Source organism: Vollenhovia emeryi, unplaced genomic scaffold (genome assembly GCF_000949405.1).
Source record: "Vollenhovia emeryi isolate VEMERY1.0 unplaced genomic scaffold, V.emery_V1.0 DF939127.1, whole genome shotgun sequence".
Taxonomy (NCBI): Eukaryota; Metazoa; Arthropoda; class Insecta; order Hymenoptera; family Formicidae; genus Vollenhovia; species Vollenhovia emeryi.
Window position 1 is genome coordinate 3,119,998 of NW_011967239.1, and position 21,018 is coordinate 3,141,015.

A 21,018-nucleotide genomic window follows, 5' to 3' on the forward strand; every position below is an offset into this window, starting at 1 on the left:
CTAAATATTTATTAGCTAATTTATAGCCTCTTACTAACATTTATAAAAATATTTCTATAAAAGCTGAACATGTTCAAGACAAAAGTTGAGTAATTCAATCTAAATCAATTATTTCGTTTCTAAAAAACTAATTGAACTATTGCATTAAATAGTGTTTAATATAAGAAATGCAAACTTACTTTCGACATTTAATGTAAGATTAGCATTGAGTTCACCCAGCTCGTTCTTAATGTTGCACTTGTAAAGGCCGGAATCGTCTGGTCCGGGGTCGTTTAGAGTCAACTTGATATAATAAATATCTTCCTTCTCTTCGACGATGCTGATGGAAATTTTCGAGGATTCCTTCACCACTTTGCCAGCGTGTGTCCACACAATCTGCGGCTTCGGCTTTGCCTTCACCTTGCAGTCCATAATAACGAGCTTGCCCTTGTTTTGCGACTGTATTCGCGGCTTCTCCACGAACGTTGGCCCGTCTCCCTCCGGTTCCGGCTCCGCCTCGATATTCAGATTCAAATTAGCGTTGCTCTCGCCATACTCGTTCTTCACGTGACACCTGTAAGTACCACCGTCTGGTGCCGATGGATCCTGTCACAAAAAAAAAATTAGATTTAATAAAAAATTAATAAAACATATTTTATGACACTGATAGTTCGGAAAAAGTTGAAGCCAAAAGTCCCAAGTATACAAAAAATCTTAAAATTAAATATCTGAGAACTTGAAGAGCAGAGATTTGTTTCCAAATTTATTAATAGTGAAATGAAATCAATTAAAATTATTTTTACTTTTAACAAAGTAGAGAATTACCTTTATTTCCATGATAAGTTCATATATGTCCTCCTCGACCGTCTTGGTCTTGATCGAGATCTTCGACGACTCGTTGACCACGTTGGTACCGCGGAACCACGTGACCTCCGGCTTGGGATTCGCCTTACATTTGCACTTCATAGTGATCAGCGTACCGGTCTCGTTCGGGATGATGCGAGGTTTCTCGATGAAGGACGGAGCGCAACCCGCGCCCTCCTCTGCATCTTGGAAAGATCCACGGTTAGACATCGTTGGTGAAGATATGAGCGCCGTTTCCGCGACACCGGAAACGCGATCTTCGCCGCGGTTGCGGGTCACCGATGACCCGCGACCGCGACTCCCGATAACGTTAGTCGTGTTGTTGGCAGCTCAATGAGTTATGAAGCGAAGATACAGAGACTTCACGATTATGTTAGCAGTAGCGCGGCTGTGCTTACCTGATAAACCGACCTAACGCCAATGATCGCGATCGTTCATTGAGAAAAGTCGCTTGTACACCTTTACCGCGTGTTTATAGAATGCATTACGTACGACGGAAACATAGGGAAAGTCGAGGACTCGTCATGGACGAAGTCAACGAAAGGGATTTCACTATCCGAGCAGTTGCAGCTTTAAGATTAATTTTGAACAAAAAAATAAAATTACTTAAAAGCATTATATAAAATAAAAGAATATACACTTAGCGTTGCTGCTTCTCTAGTCTTAGAACTGATGATCCTTTTGAATAATTTTGAAGCGTGTTTGATAAATATCTCGGAGTGCCAATGAGAGCCCTCTCGTACGCTTCGAGGGGGACTTGCCTTGGAAGTTGAGGGAGATGTTGGCGTTACTCTCGCCGAAGTTGTTAAAGGCGTTGCAACGGTAATTCCCACCGTCAGCCTTGGTCGGATTCGAGATCTCGAGGGTCAGCAGATACGTGTCCTTGCCGGTGGCCTTGCGTGACATCTTCACGCGTTTACTGTCGGCAATCGTTTTCTGACCCTGGTACCACGTTATGTCCGGCACCGGATGTGCCTCCAGGATGCACTCCATGATGAGTAAGTCGCCCTCCTGGCGGATCGTCGGCTTCTTCGGGAAGCGCGGCGGCTTACCGTCCGGTATTCTGCGTAAATCGACACGTCAGACGAAAAATTCGTCGATTCGCTTATCGATCGAACGTAGAACAAAGCCATCTCACTCGACGACGTTGTTTTTCATCTGCCGGCCACGCCACGCGATATTCCCGATACGCGACGCGATGTTATTGAAAAATGTTTGCTATAAAAGTCGCAGGCTCTCTTTTAATCTCAAATTTTTTTGGCAAAATTTCTAATCCAAAGAGAACATGCGATTTCTGCAGATGCAGGCATTCGCAAATTAAATAAGGGACATCAATTATTATAAAGTGACTGCAAGCATTTTTGAGAAAAGAAATTTTGGCTTTGATAATGATCTAAAAATTAAATAATGAAGAAGCGTGTGAACTGAATGTGCGAATACCTGCGTTCATAATCCGATCGGTTTTACCTTTTTACCGATTTTACCTTTTTTATTTTACAATACATTTGTCGGTATTTAATTATAACAGAGCCTATATTTCACGATATAATGTCCGTAATCAAATGTAATAAATGTAAAGAATTCTAATAGCAATCAGCAAGATAATTCCTCAGAAGTAATGTACTTTTTCGTTTAACATACAATTCCTTGATCTTGTTACTTTCAATAAAGAGCAGTCGAAATTCGACCATCATTACAGCTATTGCTATTATTATTTTTGCATTGCAACTCATTGAAAGCTACACTAAATTATCGCTAAATTTTTGCAATATAGGTATCCAATTTTTATCACGCGTCGAACCAAACAAGAGCACGACTGTCTAATCGTGGCGCGGCAGAGCAATGCCAAGGACAGATCATCTTTCGATGCCTACTTGAGCCTGTCGCCACCCTCGAAGTTCAAATTAATGGTCGCCACCCCCTGGCCGTGCTTGTTCTTCGCTACGGCCCTATACTCGCCCGCATCCCCCTTTGCCACATTGTCGATCCTCAGCCTCGCGAGGTGGTACAGCTTCTGATCGAGTTCCAGCGACGTGTTGAACCGCCCGCCGTCTTTCACTTCCTCGGTACCGTGATACCTACGATCGCCGTCAACGTGCCAAGTCGAAGCAACCGCCGCATATTAATTTGCGGGTCGCGCGCTTGGAAGTGCACATCGTGCTCCTGCGTTTGTCAACTTTGAACCATCGGAACGAGATATAAAATCACTTTGATAATCAAGCGTAAGCTCAAAAATATCTGTCTCAGACTTTTTGATACTGTACTATCTTTCAAAAATGTTGGAAGACAGTCTTTCTAGGAAAAATCTTCTTTTCTTAATTTTATTACCTAGTCGATTAATAATATCGGAATATCTTCGATCCGCGTTTCTTCCGATGATTCAATACCTTTCAACGTTACTTCCTCACGCGCGTCGCGGATCTCAAGACCTTACCACTTGACACTCGGTTTCGGATCGCCGACAAGTCGGCATTCGAAGGTGATGGTGTTACCGTCGTCGGATTGTCTAATCACCGGTCGTTCGGTGAAGGTAGGTTTAATACCGTCATCCGGTACGGGTGCCTCGTCGCCTACGTTCGACACAAACGATCGACATGTCGAGAATTATTCGTACACACGCTTGCTTGCCTACTCAATCCTTTCGCTGCACCGATTAAACTCCAGACGCGCGTTATCGCCTCTAAATTAAATTAAATACCAATCCGCAACAATTTTTCATTTAATTAAATTTAATATAAAATAATATTTCAGTGTGGAAAAATATTTAAAAAATAAACCATCTTTCCTTCTAAACTATCGTTTTCTCTTCTTCTAAACTTACCCTTTAAATATTCACTTACACTGAAGAGAATTAAAGGAAAAAAAAGATGATAATTTCAAATTAAGTTTCAGCTGATCGACTAAATTTTAAAGATGCAAAAATAATTCAGCAGCGAAAGGCTTAAATACGCGAAGCATTTTGCAGTTCGATGCGAGATCGGGAGTACGTATCGATTTGGCTTGAATACTCTTCAAGTTTCTAGACATACTATAAACATTTTTTTCTCTGTTAAAGAGTGTCGCAGTTTAATTTACACTGATCCATTCGATATTCAATCTTTACGTGATCGATTAAGTTTAACTTCGTCATTCGTATCGTCGCATATAACGAGTGTGCTGAAACCAACGCTCGGGAATACACGTTCAAGGATTCACGATCCTTGCCGATCGACATCTTGTGAATTAGGTTGCTCTCTCTACTCTCCTTCCATTTACTCGCAGTGTCTCGCTTGGTGGATCATAAAATTGTGCTCTCGAAGTGTCACCTGCTTCATTTCTCTCGTACGGTTTCGAGAATGGACGCGCGCGCGCGGTTAAATGAAACTAGGAACACTGCACAATTATGCACAAGCATTTCGTCAAAACGCTGTTTGCGAGTGAGTGAGTGGTGTAATATGTACGACCGTTTGACATGACATAACAATTCGATTAATGTTAATCGAGGAATTTCAATTTCATTCCATCTTCAATAATTACGATAAATATCGTTCAAGTCGTGAATACCGCGTGCGAAGGAAGTGGTGTGTTTCCATGTTGTGTCGATTAAAATACGTGGTATTAATCAGTAATGTGAATATATACATTATGACAGAACAACACATAATTTCAAACATTTCTGTTTTACTCTAAAAAATCTCTACGAGCGAATTAGCCGATGAGAATGAGACTAGTGAAGCATGTGACGAAGACGCATGTGAGTATATACAATAATACAATATTAAAATCGTTGTCATTAACTAGATACTTTACGATTTGTCGAAAACATTTCCGTACTTGCGAGTTTGAATTCTATAAAAGTATATAGATTTCATTCATATGTAAATAAAATTTTTACAAGAATATAACGTAAGGAAATGCGACTGTAAAATGTATTCGCAACTAATAAAAACTAATCAAACTTGATTCTATAATTATATAAAATATTATGTTATACTTGTGGGCAACTGATATTAAAATTTAGCTTTGTCCGGTCACAACCAAAAGAAACGTAACATCTCCGTTGAAGTTGAATCGCGAAATCGAAACCATAACATACAGCAAGTAAGGAAATATATAATAGTTAGCAGATCTAACCACCACCCAAATTTCGTATAATTACGTTTGCGCGTGTGTAAATAGCACTTGGTGCGCATCTGAAGGCCGCCAGTGCAAACGGAGGCTTCCCGCGGATGTTCACACACGGCAAACATATGAATAGAGAGAAAAGATGTCATCTAAGCAACCTAAGCGTCAATAATGTGTTTAAAAGCTAATCTTGTGATCGCATCTCGTGCATCATCGGTGTAGATGGGAACTCGTCTCGAGACGCAAGTGTATCTGAATTCGGCGCGAGATGCGATTCGAATTAATACGTGATTGAAGCAGCAGTACACGCGTTGTTACAAGTTGATTATTCTGGTCCGCTCTCTACGCAACTTTTACGGTGCAAAATTCATGAGAGACAGACAACAAGTGTGTGTTTCTCTCGCAAAAGAAAAATGCCGTTTAGTCGATTAAAATCAAATCAACGGGCTGTATATCGTGGCTCGCGTCGAGCCGATATCGATACGTGCTCATCGCTCGACCGAGACAAACCATTAAAAAATAAAGGTTTCCGCATTATATGGCATTTACAATGAAAGAGTAGAAAGAGACTGAAGAATGGACTGCTGAATGGAACGGAAAAAAATTAAATAATAAACTGCGGATATACGTTGGTGTAGAGTAGACATGGAGGATGCAGATAAACAGGACAGAGAATTGAGATGAAGAAGAGAGTCAGAAATGAAAGAGAATCATCGATATACATCCCGAGTGAGAATGTGAGAGAAAAGTTGAGGAACGGCGCCGATGATCCACTTTGTTTTCCGCTTCAAGACATCGCAGAAATGAATAAAGGAAAACGCATTCGTTACTTTAGAAATCTACAATATAAAGTTACAATACAAGTTTCATTAAAAAATTATCTAAAAAATTCGAAGGAAATCAATACAAAGAAATAAATCAGAAAAATTGGAGCAGAGTTTTCTTATTAAACATTTTAAAGTGCCTGCTTGATATCGAAAGTAAATTGAAGTTAAAAATAATTTTTCGATTTAAGAAACTGAACTGTTGACGAAATAACGCGAATCATCGAGCGTATACTTGTGAAAAAATTAAGCAGGTGGTTAAAACGTAAAGCGGATCATCGGTCGAAGTATATATGGGTTTGTGGTTATTTATCGTAAAACGTCAGATACTTACTATCGAAATTCAGGGAAATCGTTGCGTTAGACTCGCCGAGCTCGTTCTTCGCCGTGACCTTATATTTGCCAGCATCCTCGACGGTCACATTTTTTATTTCCAGAGTGGCGAAATACGAGTGGCCGTCTTTATCGACGGTCAGCTGAAACAGTTCAACAATTATTATTACGGGCTCGAATTAATTATGTAGTACGCTCTCAACTTTTCTAAAAAAAAAAGTTGTCATAATATCTCACAATAATTTTAAGTAGATAGATAGATATTTATTGACCTCCGCTCCGCTTACATGAATTTCGCCTTACGCTTTTGATTTTAAGTATTTTTCATGTTTCAAATTTATGAGGGTTTAAAACAATACAATACTTAACTCGTCATTATTCGGAAATTAGCGAATGAGAAATCTTAAAATATTTAATAATTACATTAAGAGTTTTAGAAAAGACCATCTCAACATTTATGAAAAACGCTCCAATTCGCATAAAAAGATCTGAGAAATTTTCTAAAAAGTTATAGTATTTATATGATACGCTTAAACAAAAGTTAGAACCCAAAAGCTATTTGGGGAACTTATTATCACACGTATTGTAGATAAAATCTCACTATGTGAAGAAACTGGACTATTAATAGATAATTTCATTGAATCTCCTTTGAGTTTATAGTATTACACGAGGTAGATTATAACAGGAAACGACGAACCTTATGCCTTGGCGAATCTTTGACCATGTTCCCGCTGTGAAACCATGTGATTTTCGGCGTGGGATCGGCTGTGATGCGACACTCGAACAGCAGGCGTTTGCCATCGTCCTCCTGTCTAATCGCAGGCTTCTTCGCGAAAGTCGGCGCGATGCCGTCAATTTGTCTGTAAGCGCGAAATAAACGTCGCATGAATCTAGAAATGCATTCGTGCGAATTTATCGTTCGCTAAAGCATTGATCGTTGCGCCGATTGAATTAAATCACGGCGAATCGAGGCGAAAATTTAGATGTTGCGTCACAAACGTATGGTAACATGTCGCTGATGATTTTAATCTCATTTCCGGCGCAATCAACCAACGCGTTAGCAAATCAAAAGACACAAGATCGCATGCTTTCAGTCGCAAACGTATGCAAATGCGGCTAAAAAGTTAGTACAAAGAGTTAATCTCCACTTCTGAAATAATTACAACTATTTCAAGAGATGTTAAATATGTGAAGATAAGGAAGGTGGTAATATTTGAACCAATAAGAGAAGAGCAGCTTCTGCGGCTGCTGTGAGATTTCCAAGCTTTTTGCGGATTGCTGCCAGAAATAACTCTTGTTTTGATTAGTCGATGCTTCCTGACGAGAGGAAGCTCGTCCAACAGCTTATTCTGATGGCAATCCGACAGCTAACAACCACTTAAAAATCCGGTACATCGCTATTACAATTGATACCACTGTCTTTCTTGGCAGCAATAACTTTTGTCGACAGTCAAGAATACTCGATACAGAAAAATCTTTAAAAATAAACCTCTAAGTTAAATATAATTTCGAAGACAGCCTTTCCCTGTAAAATTTTTACATTAACGTTTCTCGTCGCTTCTTCTTGTTAAAACAAGTCAAAATTAATGGCCATATTATAAAAATCAATCCATTAATTATCTCATCGTCAGTTATTTAAACTCGCAGATTTTTAATCTGCAAATTTCCAATGTAGGATTCCTTGCAAATTAGAAATAGAAACTTTAATTATTCTGACCAGCGTCTCTCATTTAAATAAGTTACTCCTTACAGCGGAATCGTGCGATCCGAGTTACGATCACCGATGTTTATTCTCGCAAATTGAGAGTCGGAACGAGAGGCACGTGCCTAACACTCGCATCCCAAATGGACCATAAGTGCATTAACACGGGTGCGCGTTGCGGCTAAGTTTAGCAAGGAAGTAGGCTGCAGCTGTTTTCTCTCGACTTTCACTCTCGTCAATCGCGGATCAATTCGATTTTCGCGAGCTACGAAACCTTCCCTCTCGATCAGCAGCTTGCCCTTTTGAACCTTTGAAACAATTTGCGCTCGTCAGAACGCTAAAAGTCTCACCGTTCAAAGTTTCGCAGACATCGCGCGAATACATTTTACGTTTTTGGGTCAATTATTTCTCGCAGCTGACCGAAGTTTTTTTCGGCACTCATCATGGAACGCGAACCGCGACACGTTTCGAGAGACGCGTGGAAGCGGAAAGGCTCGCGTTACTTTTAGAAATTCACGGGAATCACGTCTGTCGATGCGATCCGAAAATACAGCCTCTCGTCGTGTCGTCGCCGCCGACTGCGAGACGAGAGAGCAGAGAACACTCCCGACCCAGTTTCGAATTATCTTTGAAAATCGTTAAAGTTGCAACGAGACGCGGGAATAACTGCAAGCGGCATGCGAGGAGAGATTTGAGAACTGATAAATGCTTTCCGCTCGTGCAGATTGCATAAAGATCTCGCGATTGATTTATTAACTATGCTGCGACAGTGAATCCTTGTTATTATAATTAAACTGTCGCGAGGATAAGAATAACTTCCCGCAAACCTCTTTATAATTATGCAACTATTAAAGAAACGTTTCTCCATTTTCGAGGGACGACTACCAAGTGCAAAATAATACAAGAAATGCAGCTTGGATATAATTTAAAAACTTTCAGGTGCTGAATCTCTATACTTTGTACTATCTACGCAAATTAAATATAAATAAAAGTTTCTGCTTTAATTTCTTAATATTCTAATTTGAATACGCAACTTTTACTTTTTCGCTGTTGCATCCTCTTAAATTTCAACAAAGTTCAGTTACAGTTCTGTCATTCCCTCTCGAACTGATCACTCTTGATCCATTGTTAATGATATAGACAGATCGGTAAGACTGAATTTCTTTCTCATGAGAAACAAAGTTCGAAATAATCCGGCCACTTTGTGGTCGGATTGCGCGTGCAAGACACGAGCGGGGTCCAAAACTAGAAGACCTTAATTCTATTTCATACAAGAAATGCAGCTTGGTATAATTTTAAAACTTTCAGGTGCTGAATCTATATTTTGCCACACAAATTAAATAGAAATAAAAGTTCCTGCAATTTCTTAATATTCTAATTTGAATACGCAACTTTTACTTTTTCGCTGTTGCATCCTCTTAAATTTCAACAAAGTTCAGTTACAGTTCTGCCTTTCACTCTCGATCCGATCACTCTTGATCATTGTTAATGATATAGACAGATCGGTGAGACTGAATGGTTTCTTTCTCATGAGAAACAAAGTTTGAAATAATCCGGCCACTTTGTGGTCGGATTGCGCGTGCGAGACACGAACGGTATCCAAAACTAGAAGACCTTAATTCTATTTCCATCTACATTTCGTGTTTGCGATTCTATCTGCGTGGGCGGATCGGTAAGAAGCGACCGATCGTTCAGCTAACGCGCAGCGAGCCGCCGTGATTTCTGTCGGATTGCGCGACGCGAACGTGACCGAAAATAGCGGACATATCGCTACGGTTATTCTCGGTCAGACCGATTTAACGTGCACTCGAACGTTATCGACAAAGATAACGCAGCAATAGTAAATAATGCACATAAAGTGAAAATTTTTCACGTAACTTTCACGCGACAAGGAACTTCCTAAACTTTGTATTAAACTTTCGTAACAGTCACAACAAGGACTGTGTAATCAACTTTCTTTTGTGAATAATTACATCAGGATTCAATGGAAAAGTATACAGGGAATTCTCCTCGAGTTTTCGAGAAACGAATGAATATGTACATTGAAGAACGGAAATGCATACGTTAGGGCATTATTCATTTTCTCTTCTATTCTATCGTCATAAGTGAAATGTTTCTTAATTCAAATTGTGGGAGAAATATAATACCGATTTCACCAATGTTAAAATATTAATCAAGTTGGCAATTACAACATTTGCAAAACATAGCGTAAGTAAGGCTCTCACCCTCTCCCAACGGATTGTTCGGCAGCTAAAATCATAAATGAGAAACGAAAGACAACGAAATCGGCGAGAAAGGCAGAGATAAATCAGAACAAAACATTCGATAGCGAAATAATAGAAACGCATTAGTGCGTAAGCGCGAAGCGTAAAACAAGTTAATTAAACAGAGCCTGGAGAAGCGACAAATGAGTCTTCCTCTCGGTACAAACTTCACCGACTTACTTCTCTCTAGGCTCATCCATTGCTAGAAAAATATAACGGCAAAATGTTACTCAAGAAATAATCTAAAAAATCAATATTTAAATCCACCGATACTTTTCAGCTTACAAATTAAAACCAAATGCAATTCATTGTACTTATACTTTTAATAACACAGTTAACTTATTTTACGAATGTTTATTAATTTTAATCGCGATTCAACCACTCGTTTTCCTACTAAGAATTCAAAATAGATAAAGACGAAAGTAATAAAACCTGTCATATAAGTAAAATATCTCACACGCGCAGACTAACCTAAATAATTCCAAAATTTATTTCGTATTAATTTCGTGATTCCGCGTGATGCCATTTTTATAAAAGTATCGTTATTATGCGAAAAATGTAGGAAATAAAGAGGAGAATGTAAGATATGAATACTTACGACTAAAGTTGAGGTTGATGGAGGCAGCGACTTCGCCCATCTTGTTCTTCGCCTTGACCTTGTAGAGGCCTGCGTCGGTCTCGATGACATCGTCGAGCTCGAGCACCACCAGGAACTTGTTGGTCCCGACGCTCTGCATCTTGAAATTGGTCCTGTCATCCTCGCTGAGCTCGGTCTCGCCGCGGAACCAGGCGATGTCAGGTTTAGGAGAGCTCACTAGCTGACACTCGAATATCAGCCGGTTGCCATCGTCCTCCTGCCGTAGTTGCGGCTTCTGCGTAAAGCTGGGCGCCAAGTCGTCGGCGACCCCCATCGTGGAGGCACGCCTTCGCACCTGTCCCTACGAGATCCGGAAAACCCGGTCCCGTTTGCGTGCTCGCACCCGCGACCCAAGGAAGGAAGTCCCTTCGCCCAGCTCGTCGGTTCAAATGGCGCCGGCCTGCGGCACCATCCAACCTGTTTCTGTCGCAAATTTCTTCTGAGCTCGACGTCCACCTTTACTCGTTTCTCACAAACTTCTGAGAATGCTAGAAACAAAAGGGCACAATGTCAGTATGGAAATTAAAATATTCAGAATATCCCAAGTTTCGACAGCCAAACTGCATTAAATTTCACATATTTTTACACTCTTTGTTGTAACTTTGTAATGAAGTTTCAATAGATCTGTATTCATATAACATTTTTTTAATTTTTACCCGTAAAATACAATAGTACAGTTTAGCCACTCAAATCTGAGGCATTCTATATAGAAAGTGAAGCTAATTCATAAAATGTAAAATGTAAAAAAGATTAAGTCATACACGTATTATTTTCAATACTTCAGAATATACACAAATATCTTCACTGCCACCATATTATAAAATACTTTTTCGGATATCAGAATAACAGCCATAAAAGCAAATAGCACACAACTAAAAATTCTATTCATTATCGATGATACACGTGACAGCAAAAGAAATTTCTCTCCGTATTAAAAGAGACATTTTATTATAAATAAAATAACTTATTTAGAATTTGCTTTCGTGATAGATTACTAAAAAAAGAAATGGTATATAGTCATCTATTTCGATAAATGTATATTTTCAAGACAAAAGTTAGAATTATAAATTCTATAACAATTCAATTCAATAAATTCTAAAACAATAAGTTTTAGAATTTCTTAATTTTCAACATTAATTAGTAATTAATTTGCAGTATTGAAATTCACAAGAAGATAAAGTTTTATAGTTTATCAAAGAATACGTTCTCACTTTTTATCTCGGAGGCTTTATTTCCTCAGAGGCATTTAGGCCGGTATTCATAGTCAGTTTTTACATTCAAGACCGTCTTGAATTTATCTAAGGATGCTGTATGGAACATTTCATTGACTACGGAGTATCTAAAGATAGTCTTAAGACGGTCTTGAATATAAGATCCGACTATGAATCCCGGCCTTAATTTATCGAACGACGACCACACCTCGATATTAGTATTACTTTTTGCTCGATATCAAGTATTTGCAGTTTAATGTTCGGAGTGACAGCATAGATTGTACTCCGGCTCTAGTCACCGTGGTTCAGTAAACCTTGGCAGTCTGAGTTGCTGTCATCTGTAGTTGCCTCAACCGCGGCTATTTTTATACTGATGCCTATACTTAGCCTTCTTTAGCGCTGCCTAACGTCCGTAGTAACGTGTGATGAGGTTCCTACTTGCGTTGGTATTCATTCTAGATGAATGGAGCATGTATAACGACGAAGGGACTTGGAGCAAAAGAATTTTTTACTCTCAGCCATTACTGACCGCGGAAAGGATCAGTTGTATAATAAAGTTACGAAAACATTGTTGAATAAAGTTTCCGTCTTGGAATTAAACACGATTTTGTTGCTCTGATCGATCGCCGAGGGGAAGATCGCCAGAAAACGAGGAAACGAAGCGGCACCTCAGTGACAGTGAAAAAACGTCTGGGAATAATTTATCGTGTATGATAAATTCAAAATAGATGTTTACATAATTTAACAAAGTACGGAACGACGGTCGTGCATCGCGTAAACGAGCAGAGCCCGAAATTGCTACTCGTCTCTTGGCCGTAGATCGCGACTTTGCGCTTACGATTTCCAGGTGCTGAAAACGTGAATCCTTTCAAAATAATACGACGATAAATAATGCGTGCTAAATATTTCAGCATGGTTTATCGCGGTGCTCCCAGTCGTATGTTTTACTGGTTGTGATTCGTATTTTCAGATCGTTCTGAAAGCGACAGAAGCTAAAGTTTCGCAAAAACCACGTCTTTCGTGTCGGAGCAATAATATCGTTTTAAATTATGCAATTATAAAATATACGTATAAAATCAATAAAATAATTTGAAGTCTCTCTGATTGTTAGAAAAAAAGTATACAGCTCTCTCACTAATCGTAATTATTAATGTTCGATATAAATCTCCTCTTTAGCGTGCTATTATATACACGTGCCACGAACAAAGTGTAAAAATCGTATGTGCCGATTCTCTTTTACAGAAATGCAAAATCCGAAATATGAATTGCGAATTATTTTCGCGCCGGTCTAATAATAATTTCGTGAGCGACGCCTGCTTTTCCTCAGCCGCTGCGTCAAAAGGACCTCATAATTTACGAGTGTCGGGCCTATTTTCGGCAGGTACCAACGCGGTGGCGGCGACGGTGACGACAGGCCACCCGAACCATGCTGTCGATGTACAGGACCATTAGCAGGCCGCGTTTAACTGCAAATTGAGCGAGGCGAACGACGAATTTTCGCGGAATCCACGCGACTCTCGCTCTCCAAGCTCAAGCGAGTATTTTCCCGCGAGGCCCCAAGGCCGAGGGAGCCGTAAAGGGTGACGTAAGGCCACTATTATTAATGCGGCTCTTGGCTCGAAAATAGGTTGGGCCAGTTATCTTGGTAATCGGTTATTATGTTTGGCATCTAACCGTGGAAGCCGCATACATTTGGGTCGCGATACAACCCGTCGGATGTAATATGTTCGCGCGCAAGTCCGGACAATCGTTCCTTTGAGACCCGTGGCATCGCGCGACGCCTCCAAGTGCCAGAAGTGTCGATTCGCTTAGATGATCGCCAGCTACGTGGCTAGAGATCATTTTCGCGTGACGTATCGCGTGACGTGGCTTAACGCACGATGACACCGACCTGCTGCACCTGTTTTTCTCCTGCAACCTCGTTACATACGCGATAACTCCTGATAACAACCGATAAACGTTCGATATCATTTTAATTGATTCATTGAAAAATCTTATCACCAGAAATTATTGTTATTAATTCTGTTAAACTCAAATTGGTTTGTATTTATTAACTGTGAGAAATTTATTTCGAACTGTCTATAACTATAAAATAGTAGAGGCATCTGTGTGTGCATAGAAACGTTCTATTTAGTTTGTTCTTCGATATTTATAGATAAGAAAGTTAATTTCTGAGATTTGGTGTCTCGGTAATTTTCACGAATGACAGAATGATACTGCAGGCGTGAGTGAGCTCAACTGTCCGTATAGTTTTTTCACAACTATTATAAATAGAGCATGAGATAATACGTTCGTTTTAAACCTGATTGAGAGGCCTCGCAAACATTGGCGATAGGTGACAATCGTTTCGGAAAGTATGAATTAGTTTCGCGTGACATGTGCCGGGAGAAGACTGCCAAGTGCAAGGGTAGGCGTTGGTACGATATCCTTCCGGTAACGTGAGATTCGCGTAATTGGTCGGTTGCCACCGTACGAGCTGCAAAATTGTGAAACAAATTATTCTATTATGTCAGCTCCAGCCAGGTGATGGAAATATGATACGCCTGGCTCCTTCGCTCGCACTGTCTCAACAAGTTTTACAATTGCATACACGAGTCGCAACACTAATGAAAAGATAAACGAGTCACCTATTCAACGATTTCGACGTTAAACAATCGAATGCATGAAAATTCTACGTTTTAAGTTTTTCCTTCTTTTTCTTTTTTTCATAAGAATACTCCAAAGTGCTTGCTTAATAGATAAAAATTAATAAAAAGTTGATAATCCATTGCAAACATGGGTCCTCTAATAGAAAGCTGCGTTATTCCGGGTAGACGGTGTAATGTCGACACACATTCTGCGACCAGTGGTTGATCTTTTTAGACGAGACTGAACAGATGCGAGGGTGAGCTTAACGGACCGACGAAACGACATACAAAACGGACGAAGTATTACACGTCACGAGTAAGACTTGGCAAGTGGCCTCCACATGCATTCCCGAGATTACTGCACTTCGTAACAGCCCGTTCGCATTCCGCCTCTTTCGCTCGTCGTCTGATTTTCGCGCCGCGTTTGTCATCCGGCGATTAATCTTTCAAAAACTAAAAAGAAATAAATGTAAAAGCGTTGTCGAATGTAAGATAACACTTTGAGATATTTATTTAGCAAATGAAAACGCATTAGGTTTATCTTGAAAATATTCATCGTAATTTTTTTTACCAATTTAAGAGTGCAACGTACGGGAAAGAATTTCTTATTAGATTTCTTGTATCGTTAATTTTTAAGTAAAGCAAAACCACTAACGACTCTCAGAAAATTGCAATTTAAACATGTATCGATCGAGAAATATGCTATTTAAATTCTTGAATATGTCGGCACATTGTACGTGAGAGAATGTCGGCATCCAACTGACCTAATATTTTTGCTGGCTACATAGAAAGCGTTGCTTCACTTTGGCATAATTCTACCGGCTATTTGTGATACAATACATATTTGTTGACACTCTGACCCAATAAAAATGTAGCACATTGCCGTTAGGCGCATAATAAATGCTCTAACAAACTAAATCTGTAGAAAAACACAAATGATATTTCCCATGTGTACGATAATTAATATAATTGAGAAGACATAAAAGGTAAAATGAGAGAATGTACAGACGGAAAAACAGGAATTAAGACGGAGCATAGCAATGTAGTGTAGGTTGTTGCAGTCTTGCAATGGAAATGAACGTTCAATGAGCGTTTGACATTGAACCAGCATCGTTAAAAAGGCGCAATTACTTTTGGCAGAGTTCTGAGCCACGTGCATCGTGCGAAACAATCTCCTTTCTTCGCTGTCATGAATTTACGAGACAGTATATTCAAGTGGCTCTGACATGCAACGTGTCAAACAATCGTTAAGATCCACACGGCAAAATTTGACATAACGTTACAACTTTTTTACTTCTGTATAAAATACATTTATGAATAAACCTTACTACCCGCAATAATTCTCGATCTATTTTAATTGAATTAACTACGTCATTTAATCGTGACTAACGCGCTTGCTGTTATGCACCCACTCACTCTTAGGAATCACGTGAAATGAATAATCTGAAAATATTTAACATTCTATATATAATGTATAGCGTGGTAGCAAAGTGATTCACGTTTTGGATAACATATATTCTTTTCTCCCAGAAGAAAGGAACGCAATTTTAGTCCAACTAAAAAAAGGATTGTGTTTTAAACATCAAATGGTAATGGCATTTGTAATAAAGTTTGGATATTAAAGACGTTTGAAATAACATTATCGTTATTGAATCATTAGACGCTTTGTGTACAGTAAATTTAATTTTTCAATAAAATAAATAATATTTCGCAGATTACACCTTTCAAGATAGGAATTTAAATTTCACAGAATTGGCTTCTGAGATTTTTTGAGAAACTCTTGTCGCATGACGATGATTCACTTCTCAATAGTACTCCACGCTCAAGGTGAAGTCACATCCGGAACTAAATTCTACTCGCGAGAGTTATAATTATTAGTCGTACGATGCATTTTCGCGGGCGCACTCTACCACGCTTATACTACTGACCGCGTTACTTGCGACGCACCGCGCATCTATTTTCGCCGACTGACTCAAACGAGTCGGCAGCGGCACTAAAATCACCGATCGACGTCTCGATCTATCCGCGATAAAACGCGAGAAATCCTGTAAACAAGCGTTTTGCACTCGAATTTTTGGCAGAACACAGCGAAACGTCGCAAAACCGAGAATTATGTTAAATAACGTCGCGGTGATGAAAATTCACTTGGCTCCTTTATAATATCAACTTCACTAGATTATTTACGCGATATTATGGAAAATAAAATAAGAACATTGACTGTGAATACAATTTATACAAGTATACTCATAAATACCAAATTTGAATGTAGCAAGAAATTGAAATAAATTTTAGGACGATACTGTTTAAAGCGGCGATTTAAATCATTATTAAAAGCATTGTGATTTCTGTCGATCGTATTAAAATGCAACTCTTTATCAAAATGCATATAAATAGCACAATATATTAACGTAGAGATTATTTAAATACAGTCGTCAAACAATTGTTCAATCATCTACTATGCCTCACAATATTGGAATGAGCGAGGGTCAAGAATACGAGCAGCTTTCTAGGCCAGCTTTCTGCTATAAGTTAACCAGATTAGCCTTGAACGACTAAACAAGTAAACAAAATGGAGTTGCCGATAAAAACAAACGGTACCGATATATCAAATGCTTGCAACATCAAAGTTCGTTACTAAATGATTTGATAAATAAAAATTGAGACATGAGAAAATGCATATTTTTATCGCTCTTTATAGTGCTGGTATAGTTATTAAAATTTAAGAACTATAGTACCATGATAGGTGACTCATTTTCTCTCGTTCTTTTATTAAAAATCTCTGATTAACTACACGCAAGAAGAGAAACAAATTTGTCGGTTTAAATTGTTAAACAATGGCAAACCCCGCCAAGAATAATATTAGTCACTTCATACTGTGACTCTGATGATCAACAGGTGAAACGAACCGTTTTGGCTGACGATGCAACAATGTCGATAATGGGTCCAAAAGTACGTAAACACATCGATTAATTAATTAAAATATTATACAAGTTATAATTGCATAAGTAGTGTATGTATTCAAAAAGAATTGCATCTAATAAACTGCTTAATCATAGAGAAATTTCTAAGTCACAAAAAAGAATCTTACAAGAATTTTTAATTCAAACAAAATCATAAACTGACACGTAAATCTAAAAATATAATTTCAGTAAAAAATATTTTCTTCAAATCTTCGTGAAATTATATTATTTTTCCTATGACCTTTGAATGCTTTGCATCAAAAGCACTAGAAACTGATATGTCATTATTATAAAAATATTCTCATATTTGCATGTTCAAACTGATACTCTTTAATTGTTTAACTTAACACGAATTAATGGCGTGCGTACGTTCAATATCAAATTGTGTAGTTCTCGCAAAAGGAACTTATTTGCTCTAATATCTGCGATGCATTTAATGTCGATTGAAGATTTAATCGTACATTTTAAATTCCGTTTCTTCGCAACGCATGTACTGATTTACCTTTTCTTCGCACTCTCAACTGGCCTGCTTCTCCGGATTCAACCAGTCTCGCGGAACTCGTGGTATGCGAGGTATTTTTAAATCGGTCGAACTTTCTAAAGCTCTCATCGATCGCTAACAATAAGTCGGAAGGGAAAATTATAGCATCTAGGATGATTACAATGGCGAGGACGACTTTTGTAAATTAAATACGTTCACAAATTCTGTATAATTGACAGAATTCTCGTCCACAACAAGTATTAAAATTTCTGACACATCTCACGCAAACATATATCATTATATGTTATTATTCTATTTAATTGCTGTTTTTGACCAAATAAATACTAAGAAGATTTATTAACAAACGTAGAAAAGGCGATAAGAGAAAGACAGCTAACTGGCTTATCAGCAAATTAAGATGTAATTATACGTAGTAACTGAATATTCTTACAAATTATATGATTAAAAGCACAAGTGGAATAAGATGGACAGGAAGAAATAGGCTAATGGAACTTCTATTAATGTCTCCCAAAATTAATGCATAAATACGAGCTGTGAAAGCTCGAGGGGAAGGAGTCAACGAGTAGACGAGGCGGCAAATGATGACAATGTGTCGGACGGTGACGTGAAGATGGACGAAACGATGTATGAAACAACGATACGGACGAAAAGATGGTTGTAGGAACGACGAACCGCTACTCACATTACGCCCTCCTAAAAATAAGTGGACTCCGAGCCTAGATACCTAGATAGTAGTCTACGAATAGTCGCCGCCGCCGCGACGGAACTCGTGGCGATTAGTCATGTAAAGTAGGATCGTCGAGCGCGAGAAACGGCGTCTACACTGTGAGCTTATTGGAAACATGGCTCAGATTTTTCATAATCTTCTTAATAAACGAAATAATTAAACAAAGTGAAGAACTAGTGACAAAGTAATCGAGGCTGCAATGAGGAAATTATTACAGCACTGGAAAAGATTCGAAATTAACGCCCTGTTTATCACGTAAACGACTGAAGACTAGAAGAATCACTGTTCACCGCAAACTGAGACCAAAAATACCACCGTGATGAATGAACGTCTTGTTTGCGTGTCTAAGAAGTGTCTAAGAAATCCGTAATCAAAATAGAAGTCAAGAGCAAGCGAATTATATTTGTATAAAGTATGTAAAAACTGAGCGAGAACAAAAGCTAGAAAATGTTGCAATATTAATGCTCGATTAATATCACTTGCTTTCCGTCGTCCTTTATTGTTTCTAATCTATTGTTTCGTCCAATGTTTAACATTCATTCGTCTCTCAACACATCCGTTTCCGCGGATATCTCATTATATAATCGAAAAATAAACTTCCCTAGAATAATTTCAGATATATCAAAAAGATATGCATAATTGTTTCAATAGGGAATGTTAAAAAAATATATAAATATAGGTACACATGTAATTTTTAAGATCAAGTTTAAAATAATTGAATATAATACTCAAGTCAACTTCAACGAGCATTGCCATTATTAAATTACTATTCAATCCTCGAAACAGGAAGATGATATTGCTACACCATTTAAAGGCAAAAAGTCCTCTATCTCTAAATTTCTTTCTAAATAGCAAAATAAAATTGTGAAATGTAAAAGTATTTTCGAAAGATAAACGACTGATCTACGGGGATAACTGGGTCAACTTGTCGTGAGAGCGTGACATACCTCCTCAATCCACTTGTCCCTTCATTTACCCCCGGCGAATCACTCGCGTAGGTGAGCGTGCGCGAAACTGGTCCGTCACTTGTTGCTCACACTTCGACACTGATCCACACGCGGCCCTCGATGCGACGTTAACAACATTAACGGGGGCGTTCGGGAAACGAAAGGGAGAAAAGAGGGAACTCGAAAGGAGGTCGGGTCACTCGGGCAAAATCAAGTGTGAAGAGAAGTCGCACTGACACGCGTGAATCCGGCAACCGTCACGCACGCTCCCTCGCAGCCACACAACGTGCACAACCGCATCCAATGCATCATCGAGAGACTTACTTGAAGCGTCTCCTTCGGGAGAGGATGGACGTTTTTCCTGACGAAGGTGCGAGTCCCGGCACCTGGCCGGGCGGTTCCCTCCAACACCCGCGACGACGGCGAGCGGGTCGCTTATTCCTGGATCACTCCCAGCCCACCCGAGGCAAGCAACGAGACGCACACACTCGGTTCGGGAGACTCGGCTCGAGAATTCTGCAAGCTCGCGCGAGAACAAAACGGGGAGTTAAGGGGAAACTCCTCCTCTCTTGTTTTCAAGATTCGATCGTCTTCGTCTTGGGTCGTCGTCGTTACTCGTCGTGTGGTCGCTCGTCGCTGTCTCGTTTCTTGGTCTCTCTCGTATCCTACTCTCTTTTTACTCGCACGAAGTGTCTCTATCGGCCGTCCCAATCGTTGGGGCCCCGCGCGCCAACTAAACGCGCGAGGTATCGCCAAGCTACCTCGAGGTTGGAGTTTCGCCCACCACCACGACCACCACTACCGTCGCCACTACCACATCTTACTCGAAATTCTCTGTCTTACATCCCCGTCGAGCTATACGCACGCCTACGGTCTCGCGGGCGCCGTGACACTATGTACAATATAATACTTCGAGGTACACGAAGTCACGTCCGATAAGTGATAACGGATACCCAGGTCAGACACGCGTTCTCCACGCGGTGCGGCTGACAAATAGCTGCTACTCTACTGAAAATGCTTGCTATACTAATATTGTGATGTCTGTCTCATTTTTAATTGCGATTTTGAGAGATTGAACGACGATACTCGAACACTAATCAAATGTTACCTTTTAAAACTCTTTCACTCTTGCATACAGATACGCCAATTTTATGCTAAAGTCTACGTGCATTCGAAATATGTTTATATAATTTCATAAATAATAAAATATATTCTTACAAATTAACAAACGCCACTTTTTGCAATGTTTTAAATACTTTATTACAATCGTGAGCGTTTAATAACGAGAGATACTCAATAGTGTCATGAGGACATTCTCTTAATAAGAAATATGTATG

At 39.2% G+C, this 21,018-nt stretch overlaps 1 protein-coding gene across 50 annotated transcripts in view; it reads right to left on the bottom strand.

Moving 5' to 3' along the window:
* Window positions 1-20,493, bottom strand: part of LOC105568896 (twitchin) — a 90,652-nt gene extending 70,159 nt beyond the window's left edge. For 24 of the 50 annotated variants that reach the window (XM_012024940.1, XM_012024936.1, XM_012024934.1 and 21 more), the window contains exons 1-10: window positions 20,006-20,493; window positions 10,669-11,195; window positions 10,032-10,056; window positions 6,802-6,964; window positions 6,106-6,247; window positions 3,278-3,413; window positions 2,718-2,921; window positions 1,605-1,906; window positions 805-1,022; window positions 180-585 (exon numbers count right to left, since the gene is read on the bottom strand). In XM_012024940.1, coding sequence (XP_011880330.1) covers window positions 180-585; window positions 805-1,022; window positions 1,605-1,906; window positions 2,718-2,921; window positions 3,278-3,413; window positions 6,106-6,247; window positions 6,802-6,964; window positions 10,032-10,056; window positions 10,669-10,981 — 1,909 coding nt within the window. In that variant the 5' untranslated portion in view covers window positions 10,982-11,195; window positions 20,006-20,493. The other 26 variants (XM_012024962.1, XM_012024961.1, XM_012024960.1 and 23 more) reach the window with 9 other exon arrangements.
* Window positions 20,494-21,018: the final 525 nt, after the last annotated feature.